The 14,703-nt window shown below is 33.6% G+C and overlaps 1 protein-coding gene across 4 annotated transcripts in view; it reads right to left on the bottom strand.

Moving 5' to 3' along the window:
* Window positions 1–565: 565 nt before the first annotated feature.
* Window positions 566–14,703, bottom strand: part of ERGIC2 (ERGIC and golgi 2) — a 54,812-nt gene continuing 40,674 nt past the window's right edge. For all 4 annotated transcript variants that reach the window (XM_027844446.1, XM_027844449.1, XM_027844448.1 and 1 more), the window contains 6 exons: window positions 12,784–12,839; window positions 11,521–11,619; window positions 9,049–9,146; window positions 3,598–3,760; window positions 2,350–2,432; window positions 566–1,933 (listed from right to left, as the gene is read on the bottom strand). In XM_027844446.1, the coding sequence (XP_027700247.1) occupies window positions 1,868–1,933; window positions 2,350–2,432; window positions 3,598–3,760; window positions 9,049–9,146; window positions 11,521–11,619; window positions 12,784–12,839 (565 nt within the window). In that variant the 3' untranslated portion in view covers window positions 566–1,867. The remainder of the gene's footprint in view (window positions 1,934–2,349; window positions 2,433–3,597; window positions 3,761–9,048; window positions 9,147–11,520; window positions 11,620–12,783; window positions 12,840–14,703) is intronic.

Raw genomic sequence — 14,703 nt, 5'->3', positions numbered from 1 at the left:
TTTTCTGGTGAGGCAATTGGGGTTAAGTGACTTGCCCAAGGTCACACAGTTAGTGAGTGTTATGTGTCTGAGGCCGGATTTGAACTCAGATCCTCCTGACTCTAGTGCCAGTGCACTATCCACTGCCACCTAGCTGCCCCCAGCCAAATCTTTTTAAGAAGAGATAAAATGAGCTAATTAAGGGGTTTTCACCTTTTTTTAATGCATTACTTTTCATGGTAGTACTTTAAATTTCTGCACAGTGCTTGCTAGTGTGAACTCCATTGCAACCCTACACTTGCTTTTCCTGCTATATTAAAAGATTATCCACACTATTTTCAAAAAACTCCCTCCCCCTTCCTTTTTCCCTAAGTATACCAGATAATTCTTAGTTTATCATCTTTTAATATGCCACTCTCTACAAAGCCACCATTTAATTTCCAGTTTATTATAGTAGCATATATCTGATTTGGGCTATTACTTACCTGTAAGATTTCCACATTCCTTTTTCCCTTAATGGTTTGAAATTTGGGAATGAATAAATGCTTCCTCCAAAGTCCTCAAGTATTTATTAAAAAAGGAAAACTAAAGTTTGGCATGTTTATTGAAAAGGAAAATATAGTTTTCAATGGCAGTTCAGATCACAGTCCTCTTTTTACCTTCAATTTCATTGTATTACTGCTATTTTTAATCAGCCTAAGGTTACAGCTACATACTGTATACTCTGCAGAAATGTAAACCTGAGGCCTGACATTCTTAATGTTAATAAAGGAATTTGTTTCTTTGTCCCATGGAATTTTAGGGTTGAAAGTGATTTTAGTTATACCCCATCATTTTACAGAAGAGGAAACAGAAGTCCACGTATGTTACAAATCATATTTCTTCATTTGGTATCTAACAACCCTGCTTCTTTTCTTTAACCATAATGTTGGTTCCTTTTGACTTGCTCTTCAACTTTACATTGCTTGGATAAATTAACTTAAATCAACATAGAACAGATATAAATATAATAAGCCCATGTCTTAATTCCTTTACAAGATTAATTCTCATTAGTATAGATGCACTGTTTTTGATTTGAACTCCTTAAACTTTATATTTTCAACTATAAACTCTCTGCAGAGAAAGGAATTGATCAAATAAGGAAAAATAGCACTTTTTTTTTAAAGGACTAGTTTTCCCTACTACCATCCAAAAGAGTTCTCAAATTTTGTCAGTAAGATACTGCTTAGTTACATTTCTAATCATCAATGTCATCATACTAACTTTCAATTTTTTCTTCCTGGCTTGAGCAATGTTAGATAATTAAAAGATCCAATTATAGCGAAAAGCAATGAAGTCACATTTCTTATTTTCGATCAGTCTTAATTAATGGAATCTTTGTATTAGTATGGCTTAATATTAATAAGGCTGTATCACAGGAACTATTTCTGTTCTTTTCCTTTGTTAACAGCAGGACTAATGACTGATTTTCAATGCCTGAACTAACCTTAGACATGTTTTAATTCCAACATGTCTTTATAAAAATAAAGGGATTCACCATGTCCACTACTTTTTTATTCATAATGCAGTTTGACTTTTTTCTTTTAAGAATCTACCTTACCAATAAGAATGGCCTGATTTTAATGTTGACTGGGCATCTGCTGTGAAAGTAGTAGTTGGGATTTTCTTCACAGAAGGTCTCCTGTTCGGTTCAGTCAGAAGATTGGGCCCCACGACCTCTTCTAACAAATTTGTAACAGACACAACACACACAAGGTTGTCATTTTTTTTTTTTTTTAAGGTGTGATTTCTCCTTCCCATTCATATTTTCTTTTCTTTGAACATATTGCACAATATTTTATTATTAAAAAAAGATTTTCTGTCAGGCAAAAAAGTTTTTCTCCTCTTCTCATGAGGTGCTATGTATACTATTTTTTGTAAGAGGTAAGTGGTTGTTTGTGTGGCCATCCTGAACCTAGAAAATATAACAAGAAAAAGATCAGATTATTAGTTTTAGTACTTGTAAAATGTATCCAATGTAAAAATAGAAACTTTATTTTCATTCAAATTTGGATACATTGGGGGCCCTCAAAAACTTTTGCCTTTTTTTTTTTTGCCCACATCTGTGATTTCACTGGTTTGAGTAGTACTCAAATAAGCAAAATTCACTAAACCAATGCAGATCAACAACTGCTCTATCCTAGACAGATGCCTAAGGCAGAGAAAGGTTAAGTAACATGCCTTAGGTAAAGGGTTACACAATCAGCAAGTATAAGAGGCTAGATCTGCACCCAGATCCTCTTAATTCTGATTCTGCCTTCTCAACTTCTATGTGAAATATATGAAACACAATACTGATACTCAAATGGCTGTTCTACTATTCTTACTTACAGAAGTAACAGGTTTGTAGGCTCCAAGTCTGAAATGACAACAAATTATTTCAACTATGGATTTTCCAATTCCATGTAGCATGCCTGTAAGTTAAGAATAAGCACATAAAAAGTACATTCTCAGAATACACGACTTTTTTAATTAATTCCTGAATTTAAGAATAAATAACAACTAATTGGACCAACATAGCTTAAGGTGTGAAAAACAGTAAATAATTCTATGGATGACACCTTTTACTTACCAGCTAATAAGAATTCAGCATTGTTACTTTCAAGGATAATGGATTTTAAAAAATTATGACGAACAAATAAAGTCACATAGCTCCTAGGCCTCAAAATCCAACTTCTCCAATTACACAATTACACTTATGAAAAGTTACCAAAGTAAAAAAAAACAAACAAAAAAAACATTGGGGGCTGTTTCCATATCTTCTGGGAAGTTGATGATATTGTAACATTACATTTTATGCAAGTGGCAGTATGGTTTTATATAAGGAAAAAATGGTATGCCCATCATCACAACTTAAAAAAAAAACATGATGGGCAGTAAATATAAATTATTTAATTACATGTTATTTTGATTGTTCAATAAGTTAGAAGCATATAATTTAAATTCCATACAAAATTGTATCCTTCCTCTATTAGCATTTCTTATGAAAATTACACAAATTTATCAGGATTACAATCTCATTAATCTTTGTGATAGCAACTTAAGTAACAATGAACTCATGATATATTACCTATTTTCATTACAGGGTGGTTTTCCCAATTAACTCTGAAATTAATTTCTACATCTCCTCTAAATAACACATTTTCTAAAATGATAAAAATTATTATAGGTTGTTGATATTGGCTCAAATTTATATGGTGCTTTTACGACTTATAAAACTTCCTCAAATCAGGCTTGTAAGATAAATTATATAGGTATTAATATCCCCATTTTATAGACAAGAAAACAGAGGATCAGAAAATCTTGTCCAAAGATCACACAGTTTTTGAACCAGGACTTAAACCCAGGTCATAGTATCACAGATTTAGAGCTAGAAGGGACCACAAATGTATAATCCAAACTTTTGGCTTTTTGCTCAAATAAAGAAACTGAGACCCAGAGAAGTGAAGTGGCAAAGGACTTCTGTTGCTAAATCCATTATTCTTTCCATTGTATCATGCTTCCTTTATGACTGTGAATCAACACTTTTTCCCATCATAAACAGCATTCCAAAAATAAGATACAAAAGTGTTATATTACCTGTTGTTGAGAAAATTCCTCCAATAATACCACACAGTCTTACTAAAAACTGCCAGAACGGCATATGTTCTTCAGTCACTGTTACCATAAGGGAACTAAGATCGTATTTCATAAATATCCCAGATACCCCATGGCTTCCTGCTGCATGGTTAATGGCACGTTCCTAAAGCAACCAAATTGGGGCAAAAGATAAAAGAGAGAAAGATAATCTATGTCAACATTATGTAGTCAATTTCTATTGCTTCTTAACTTTTTGACTCATAAGTTAGCGATAAGGAATTCAGGCAGAGAACAGTTCCTGCAAATTAAAAGTGGGTAGTAAATTAGAGAAGAAATTTGTTTCACATCAACCCCTCAGATCTAATGCTGCAATTCGCCAATGCTTCTATTCTATTTCTTCTCCCCTGCCCCAAATAATTTTTAAAGAAGCTTACAATTACTAGATTGCATTTTACTTTGCTTCAGAGCAACTGATTTCATTAGAGAGGGGATGCCCAATGAAGAAACTCCCTTCACAAATGCAGATCAATTAATTAACAAACAATTGGCTATGTACCAAATATTGTGACAAGATACAAAGAAAAAAATGACAAAAATGAAGCCCTGGTCCCTGCCTTCAAGTCACCATGTAAATATAAGGACACAACATGTAACTATAAAAACCATATATAAAATTTTTAAAAAGTAATTTTTTGAGGAAAAGGCATTCTCAGTTGAAGAGGGGGTGAATCATGAAAGGCTTTAAGTAGAACACAGAGCTTCAAGTTAAACTCTGAAATTAACGATTCTAAGAATAGGAAGTATAATTTCATCTATGAGGAACAGCCAATATAAACATTATGGAGAAGGGAGAGGAAATGTTTGTTGTGTGGAAGTGCAACTGGCTAGACCATAAAGTGTATGCAGTGGATTAATTCATAATAACACTGGAAATGTTGTCAGGAATCTAGTAGTTAGGGCCTTTAAATTCCAAACAGAGGAATTTATACTTGATCTTAGAGGTAACAGGGAGCCAAACGAATTTATGGAGTATGTGATCAGATCTCTTATAATTTAAGTGTATTGCAATAGCAGCTGGATGGAGGATAAAATAGAAAAAGGAGAGTCTTGAAGGAGGAGGACTAATAAAATAATCCAGGGGAGAGATGAGAGCCTGATTTATGGTGGTGGCCATGTGAGTTAAAGAGAAACCTGCAAGACTTGGCAAATGATTAGATCTATATGGTAAGAGGTATGACAAGGATGACACCAAGACTGAGGACCTAGTTGGCTGGAAGGATGGTGGTATCCTTGACAAAAATAAGGGGGGATGAGATAATTATTTATTATCATTATTATTATTACTAACATTTATATAGTGCTCACTATATACCACGCACTGTGCTAAGTGCTTTACAATTATTATCATTTGATCCTGGGAGGTGGGTGCTATTATTACCCCCATTTTACAAATGAGGAAACCAAGGCAAATAGAGGTTGATGACTTGTCCAGGGCACATAGCTACTAAGTGTCTGAGGCTGGATTTGAACTCAGGTCTTCTTGACTCCAGGTACACACTATCTACTATGTCACTCAGGCATCCAATTCAAAATACCCAAAAATCTGGCTGAAGTAAGACAAGCTCAAGAACAGAGTCTATAAATAGAGACTATTGAGCCAGAGATGATCTAGGAAATCTGTATAAAGACGATAAACTTTCAAGTTAAGAAGGTCACCAAGCAAATATAAACAAAGAAAATAGTCCCAGAACAAAGCCACGAGGAATGACTACAATTAGGTGTGGTACAATATGGGTGATCCAGCAAAAGAAGCTTAGAAAAAGCAAAGAGAACACTGGCATAAATCCAAATATGAGAGCATCCAAATATGAGAGTAGGAGATGGTCAGCAGTGTCAAATACTAAATACTAAAGAGGTCTGCCAAAATAATTTTCATAATGCAGAGGTTTAATCGTATCATTTGATTCTCAAAATTCCTCAATGACTATGTTATAAAATACAAACTCCTTAATATAATGTCCAAGGCTCTCCTCAGACTAGGCTACTTGTTCTCAAATTTTGTCCTACTCTTTTCTGCTTCCTCCATCTATAGAAAAAGCACTCTCAACCCATCTCTGCTAAACTTCTTCTTCTTCAAGGCCCAGCTTATCTGCTACCTTTTTCATAAAGTCTTTCCAAATATCTATTGCTAGACAGGATCCTGCCCTTCCAAAAATCTCCCATGCATTCTCCTATGCATCAATCATATTCTTGTTTATATTACAATTAATTATCTGTGTATCTGTCTTATTCCTCTTCCTATAGTATGAGCTCCTGAGGGGTAGGTAATTTTTTATTAGCTATATCTCCAGCACAATGCCCTGCTCAATGTTTGTTAAAGTGAAATAAATATTCCCATGTCAAAAAGTCCAATCAAGTCCAAGAGTTTTAATCTCACAAAGCCTACTGATCAAATTAGTCTAAGCGTTAAAGTTTATAATCTGCCACACTTTCAGTAAGACTTCATAGCCAGAAGTATATGAATGTTGAACTCTACATGCCATCACTGAAGTAAGAGAGTATCACTGGAACAAGCTACTTACACTCATATTTTCATTACAAGACATTACAAGAATTTAAGGTAAATAACTATAAGCGAGTTATTCAGATTTTCTGAGTCACCCAAATATCAGGAGATATTTTGCATCTCTTTCTGAATTAAATATAAGCAAGTTTTAAAATTCATCTTTTATCTGCAACACCAGTATTTTTTAACCAATCAATGACATTCCATTGTTTCCATCCCTATATTGTCTCAAAAAAAGTTCATTTTCTAGAGTAAATGCTTTCATTTTGAGTACATTGTTATAGAACTACAATTATCCCTTCCATATCATGACTTTCCCCATAACCACTTTGATATATCATAGGGGGGCATTAAGAAATTAAATGGGAATCTTGGAGTTTTGTAGAAGCCACAGAAAACATGAAAAGTCCAGCAGAGGAGAAATGTATAAAATATATGTATGGTATTATATAACATCAACCCAAATTTTACAATAAGGTACTGTAAACACTCTATAAAAGTAGAATGTGGAAGGGATAACTGCACACTCCTTTTCCATGACCCATTTTAGCTAAGTTATAATTAGTGCAAGGGTTTAAAAGAATCACAATAATGAGGTCAACTCTTTTCCTAAGGAAATACTAAGTAAAATGCGAAATAGGATAATACAATGCCTCATTACCTATTAATATTACTCTCCTAAGATACTACAGCATAATTTAAAACATTACAGTTCAAACTTTTTTTTAAAGGATTCTTTTTTATTACAGGGAGGGAAGGAGAGACACAATCAACACAGGGGTTCCCTATCTTGTCCAGGCTGGAAGTACAGCAGCTACTCACTGGACTGATCCCAATACTGATTCCCATGGAAGCTCCAACTTGATGTTTTTCCTACCTGAGACAGACCTCCTTCTTAGGATGCCAGGTGGCATTCTTCCTTCAGGGGCATACCATATTGGTGCCATACTTAGTGCAGACACCGATTAATTTTTGGCCCTTCTGAAGCTCAGAACTTCTGAAACTCAAGCAATACATCAACCTCCCTCATCAGCAGGGACTACAGGTATGTTCCACCACACCCAGGGAGAAAAAAGCATTTATAGACAAAGCTTAAGAAAACAGTTATCACTGTGCCATGTGGCTGAGTGGTAAGAGAAAATATTTTTTCCAATATTAGCACATCAAGCTAACAAAACATTTATCATTAAGTGGCAAGGCCACTCAGGAATCCACTACTTTATCCTGTTTCTTCTCTAAATAAAACATAACCACTTCTAGCCATGTTTTCACTATAACCTATGTCACTGTAGAGGTCAACTACTTAAAAATCCCTCTTTTACTCACCAGAATGGGTAGAAGAGAAAAGGTATGATTCTACTCAGTTCTTTTTCAGGCCATGCTATGAACATAAGAATGAAAACTTACACGTCTTTTTCCAGCTTCAAGACACAAAGGTACTTTAAAGCAAATCATCTGTTCTCAGATAACTACATATCTGAGGCACTACATATAACTACATATTTAAGGCACTAAAATTAAATTTCAGTTGAAGGTAACCAAAGTTTCTCTATATAAGATCCTATTCTGTAATCTCATCATGGCATACAGGTTATATTGGGTTCGCAAAGTCGATCTATGTCACTAGGATATAAGATCTGGCAGGTCCTATCACAAATCGGAAAGGTTTTAAATATGGGTCTATGTTCATGGAATTTAAAGATCAAACTAACTAACCACAGAAAAGTTCATTAATTACATGGTTGGCCACCAGGTAATGGATTTTTTAAGCCATTTTCCTCCTGGTCCTATTCCCGACTTCCTCTGGACTTCAAAACCATGCCTCTTCTACTGCTGTCCTAGAATTTCACTCAGTGCTTGAGGTCTCATTACCCTGAAACAGTCTATTACTCTGAAGGCCCACGTACCATGGAATATTCCTCCATAAGGCTTGCCCCTCCCCCCCTTCTCCCATTGTGAATTCCTCCTGAAGCCTCAACTTTACAGGAGATAAGGCTGGGCTGCCTTCATTCTTCTCAAGGCTCCTGTTCCTGATTTCCTCTGGATTTCAAAACCTTCACGTGGTACCTCTATTCCAACCACCCCCACCCCTCCACTTTTCAGCTCCCCCAACAGATTTTAAGATCTTTGAAGGCAAGTGCTGACTTTTTGTTGCTATTTGTATCCTCAATGCTTAGTGTGTTCTAGACACATAGTGAGTACTCTCCTTCAACCAGGAAGGGGCTGTGATCTCTGCTGAAGGGCATATACATTTTAAGAATGTTTTAGAGTAATTAATTAGTTGAGATTAAAAAAAAAATTCGTTGTTCTTCAGTTGTTTCTGACTTTGTGTGACCCTATCTGGGGTTCTCTTGGCAAATATAGGAAAATGGTTTGCCATTTCCTTCTCCAACCCATTTTACAGATGAGGAACTAAGGCAAAAAAGCCTAAGTTACTCAGCCAAAGTCACACAGCGAGGAAGTGTCTGAGACCAGATTTGAACTCGTGAAGATAAGTCTTCCTGATTCCAAGCCCAGCACTCTATCCATTGCACCACCTAGCTGCCCTAAAATAAACTACTTAAGATTAAATATAATACAAAAAGTTCTGGATTTACTAAAATTTCTGGATTAACTAAAAGGCATTTTAGGAGGTAAAAAACAAAATCAATTCATTTTTCCATGCACTGAAATTTTACAATGTAACAAATACAGGAAAAACATTTACACTTAGTGTTAAATTATCTACCCAACATGAACACATATTGCTTTTGATACATTTCCATTCTTAAGTTCTGAGCTTAAGAAAAACCTCACTGAAGTTCAAATTTTTCTTCCACTAGAAAAAACAGACTATAAACTAATAATCATCACCAGATCATTTTGCTAGTCTGGAATTAACTTACCCTTTCTGTCACTGAAAACTGGTGAGTGTCTGCTGAGATTTTGTATGTATTGAGTTTTGTTGGCACAACTGTGATAAAGTATTGGAACATCTGGTTGTCTAGAATAAAACAAGAAAAGCTTTCCAGAGAGTCAATCAAAAAATCAATACTTAAATCAAAAAATCAATACTTAAAAAACACCATTCACTACCTATTTTTTCATGAAAGTTAATACCTCCCATCAACTACCAAATAGTAACTAATAAACACTACTTATTTATTAATGACGTACATAAAACCTGGTTAAACAGTTTCAAGGTACCAAAATGATCATCTATATCTCTGGCTGTATACTGTGTAGGCCTGCCCAAGATTATTAGGCCTCTTAATCACTTCTTCATTAAGGGTCAGTGAACCCTATTAGCTCTCTCCGGGAACAGCCTTGGGGCCTGACTTGGGCTATAATTAAAAGCTCTACATTTTTTGCGGGCTGCCTGAAATCCTTTAGTAAATGTGCAGGCCTGACCTATATTTTTAAACAAATCTGAAGAAAAAACTAATCAATTTAGTACGAAAAATGTTTTCTTTTTAAAGCTGCATCAACATTTATACATCATTACAAACACCATGTATGGTGGGTTAAAATACAGTTATAATGGGATTAACACAAAACATAAAAACTTTTAGCTATTATCATGAATATCTTCACATTTCATACATCAAGCAAAATTTAGTCATAGCATTACTAGATAAAAATATGAGATATCTGGGATTATGTCAAGTACTGAATATAATAAAAACCTCTACCAGTTTTTGGAGTCACTGTAAAACCAAAAAAATTGCACTTTAACCAGCCATTATCTTAAAGAAAAAAAAATCAATACTGTCCATGAAAATATAAAAGTAGATAAAAATAAATAACCTGGGCATAACCAATCGTTCCCTCAACCGAGTTATTTGCCCTACTACTTAACATCTGTTTTAGATTCGTATCACAATCCAAAATTAACAAAAAAAACTACTGATTTCTATTTTCAATCACGTTTCAATTAGGTAACCAATATTACATAGCTCCTTTATACTTTCATCATAAAAGCCACTGGCAAAATCAAAGTAAGCCTGAAATAACAAGTATACTTAAAAAAAATTTTTTTGGGGTCCAGATCTGTGATGTCATTAACATAAAGAATTACAGGTAAGAAAATTGCTTCGAGCAATGAAAAATATCAAATGTTTGCAACTTAGAACCTTAGAGATGACTGAGGAACACTGAAAAGATTAAATGACTCACCTAGAATTCTATATGTAGTACATGTGTCAGTGACATGACCTCAAAAAGGCAAGCTGGCTTTCTTATCCACAAAGCCAAGCTGCTTAAAAAATGATATGCAAATCTAATTTTAAGAATTTCATAGTTTAAAATGTTTTAGTAGAAACTATTTAGATGAAGCCTATAGATTCTTACGCAAGCAATCTAGCCATCATTCTGGATCAGGAACCATGAGACCTTGGTTTTAGTTCTGGGTCTGTTTCTATGTAGCAATTCATTTAAGTTTGTTTTCCTCATTTATAAAAGACACAGGGACTTAGTGCGAGACCTAAAAATCTGCGATCCTTTGATAATGCCAAAAATAGTTAGGTATAGCCTTAAGAGAAAAGTCTCAGTTTCAATCTGGCCACTGAGTACTTCACATTTGTCTAACTGTTAATTTTTAGGGGCATTACATAATTTCAACTGTCAGGTACATTACTGAAGATATATATTGTATGGACATGAAGATACATGCAATTTGTGGTTTAGTCTGACATCTTGAAACAATGACCAATGTAAGTTCTCCAATTACATATCTGCTATAATACATATTTAATATTTTTATACAATTTTGTGCTTAAGAGACAACAGTGGTTCAGAGATCCACTAACGAATTTGTAGTCCGACTTCTTTTTTTTAAATACCTGATTTTTCTAAAGTGTAGGTAGTGTATCTATGCCAGAAATACAAAGCCCTATGGATTGAGTGCTACAAGAAATAATAAGAGGTTAGCTAATCTATTTTTCTAACTCTGTGACTACAACTAAAACAGCCCATAAAAAGAAATGAATAAGGTTTATAAAAATTCCACAAGCACTTTTGAAACTAGCAGTGCACTTTTGGACCTTAAAAGTCATAAGTGAAGTGTTTCTTCCCAAACCTTCTGTCCCAGTTCTTATTCTGTCTGTAATGAGCAGAAAACAGCAACATCAATTCAATACAATTTCCACATACCTGAAAACTCTATGTTGTCCCTTTTCTAAACTGAATAATTATAATTTCTTCAGCATTTCCTTCTAAGGCCTGTGTTCTAACCCTTCAAAACTATTCACTGCTATCTTCTACTTTTTTTTTTAAACACATTTGTCATTCAAATGAGGAAGAAATCTGAAATTATGTTATTATTTAAATGACATTAGTTCAATGAATACAAACCTCTATATCTATTATAAAATACTTACGATCTGTAGCAATTTTTTCAGTTCCATCTAACGGATTAATAATTCCTGGAACAAGTTCACCAAAAGACAAATGATCTATTCTATGGGAAAAGTTGTACGCTAAAAGAGAAAAAAAAATACATAAACCATAATATTGCAAAACATAACTTTCTAGAAACAATCTTACAACTCTCTGTTTTGTTTCTGGGAGGGAGACAACTGGGGGTAAATGACCTGCCCCGGGCCACACAGCTAGTTAAGTGTCTGAGGCCAGTTTCAAACACAGGTCTTCCTGACTCCTGGGTCGGTGCTCTGAGTAGGTGCTCACTGTGACACCTAGCTGTCCCCAATTTTACAAGTATTTTGCCCTAAATATAAACTCTAAAAATCTATATGCTCAAAAATAGTTTTATTTAATACAAATTCTTAAACATTTTCAGGAAATCTAAAGAAATGCATAAAAATTTCCTATAAATTATTATAAGCCAACATTACAAATTGCCTTCCAAAGGATAATGCACTTCACTTTCATATCTAAATATCTATTTATCCTGAGTTCAATTTTAAAAATCAACATATCTCCAAGCCCAGTAACTTAAAACTATTCTTTTATAATTGTGATGGTATCTTTTATGCAGTCAAAAAGCAAAACTTCTTAAATCTACTTCCCCAGCAAAAACCAAAAGATCAAACTAAATTTCAAATGGTAGTGTTGAGGAATTTTAGCATTATATTTTCTTCATCTTCAATCTAGTGGTTTCAGTTTTACTAATGCTGTTACACAAATTATTTTAATTGAAATACATACTTAAAATATAGTATACATATTATGGATGCATATATATGGGTGTATACATATGTGTATGTTAGAAGTAACTGAATGAACTTAAAATATAATCATCCCTTGACTATCCTAAAGAATGAAAAGGAAGATTAGTGCATGTAACATGACACAGTACATTTACAGAGGTTTTTGTTGGCTAAAACATATTCTGAATTTAGTCAACAAAACAGAAATAAGAAGTAATGGATTGGTAATCAGTCCTTGGGGAAAAATCCGGACTGAGAAAATGAATCCAAAGTATATATTTAGAGAAATTTTGAATCTACAAAATACTGACTTTTTTTCTCTCTTTCTGATGTCAAACCTAACGAAGGGGTTTGACCCATCTAATGATTTGTCTACATTATTTCTTTTCAATCTTGCATTAGCACCAAAACCAAAATCACTTTTTCTTTTAACAACCCTAACGAATAGGGGAGAAAATATCATAAATATCTTACAGTCATGACTGACAAGTGCTGCCAGGTGTGCATGACCTCGAGGATGTGGAATTGCCCTATGAGGATGAAAAAACAATGATTTTAATGAAAAACAAATTGGATTTTCTCATAAACTAATTACTGTGATTTTTCTTAATGTACAATAAGAGAAAAAAGCTTTTAAATTAAGTTTGACAACTCCCTGGGCCGATACATCCACTCTTCTCAAATGTGGTCTTCATCTAACTACTCTTATCTTATTGCTATAACTTCACTCATGCCACTATTTTGAATTTCCTCAAATTCTCAGCATAGTTCTTTTTCTTTTCCTTGGACCAGCAACTTGAGGCTTTTACTATACTTGAAATTATTTCTTTAAATGAATATAGATGTCTTCCTATAAGTGAAATTATCACTGCAGTGAAATGCTGAAAAGTCATGGCATAAAACTCCCTAAGTGATGAAATGGTAAAAATTCAGCAAAAAAAATTTTTTTTTTCTGAAAGCTAGAATTACTTTAAACTTTTAACTATTTGCCTTACTACCCAGAGTTCTGAGCTGAGATAAAGGGAGGTTTAAAAAAAAGATTGAAAATCAACCAAAAAAATCCAAAAGCAAATTCATAAAGCATATTGTTAAAATAAGAATAAGATTTGTTTAAACACAAAACTTGAAATTACTTTTATTTCTCCCTATTACGTGTCTGCACTGAGCTTCGAAGTAACCAAGTAAAACGAAATCTCCAAATGACAAAACAAGGTTTCAGAAGTCTAGATGTATTTGTTTTTATTTTGTGAAAATGTTACAGCCATTTTTGTTGGTCTATATAAGAAAAATCCTGAGGGTTAAAAATGAGCTTTTATAAATAAAAAACAAAACCAAAACAACTCCAAGAAACAAAACATTCTACACTTTGAGTAGGAAAATCAACAGTAACATTCTCACTGAAGGTTGTAAATTACACTTTTCTTCATAAAAGATACATAATATTCTACATGTTCCACCAAAAGCAATGGTGTAAGTTATAATTTTAAAAAATATAGATATGGAAAAAATCCCTAACTGGGAGAGCTTGTGATAGAAAGCACTTTCCCTCTTCTCAAAGCTCTTCCCTACAAGAAGGGATGCAGAAAATTCCACCTCTTCTTTCTCAAGCTGCTGGGAGCATGTCTGTTTCAAAAGTTAAAACAAAATTTTTAACTTATCTTAAAATATTATAGTTAATTATTATCTTCTAATAATGTTTGTGAAAAACAAGTGTTAATTACCATGGACATTTAAAAAAAAAAGCTATCACATTAATTCTACACTTTGAACCAAGTATATGAGTTTCCTATTTTATTTCTAGTCATATTTAAAATATTTTATTAAAGTAACAGTTGCTCATATCCTAGCAAATTTTTCATGGGGGCTGTTGCAGCATTAAATATGAACAAAATAAAATGTCATATATTTAACATTATAGGATCCTATGAGTACATATGTTTAATGAGGTAAAACCCAAAGTAAATGATTAGATCTTAACTCACTCATTTTACAAACATATAGTTAAGATGAACTTACAGTACTAAAACTACCTAAAAATTCCATGAAACGGGGAAAAAAGCTTAAAAGAACTTTAAATAATCACAAAACATTTATGGTCTGAAAATTTCTAAACTAGTTCTACAAATAAAATGTTTAAATGTCAAGGAAATGTCTTTTAGGTCTGTCATCTGACTTTAAAACACTTTAAAAATTTATCTAATTTACCTAAAGTTCCAGAGAACACTAAATTCAATAGTTAAGAGTGAAATGCCATTATAGCTTTAGGTAGGGTTCAGACCTATCCAGCACTATTACCATCCCCCACTATCAAACACCATCTACCTAGTCCAACCTAAAACCTAAACAAGAATCCTCTCTAAATCTTCCACAGGAAATGAGCATCCAGCTTTTGCT

This window comes from Vombatus ursinus, unplaced genomic scaffold, assembly GCF_900497805.2.
Source record: "Vombatus ursinus unplaced genomic scaffold, bare-nosed wombat genome assembly UNPS02014941.1, whole genome shotgun sequence".
NCBI classification, from domain to species: domain Eukaryota; kingdom Metazoa; phylum Chordata; class Mammalia; order Diprotodontia; family Vombatidae; genus Vombatus; species Vombatus ursinus.
The sequence above is the reverse complement of the archived record's forward strand: the minus strand, read 5'-3'. Positions and strand labels throughout refer to the sequence as shown.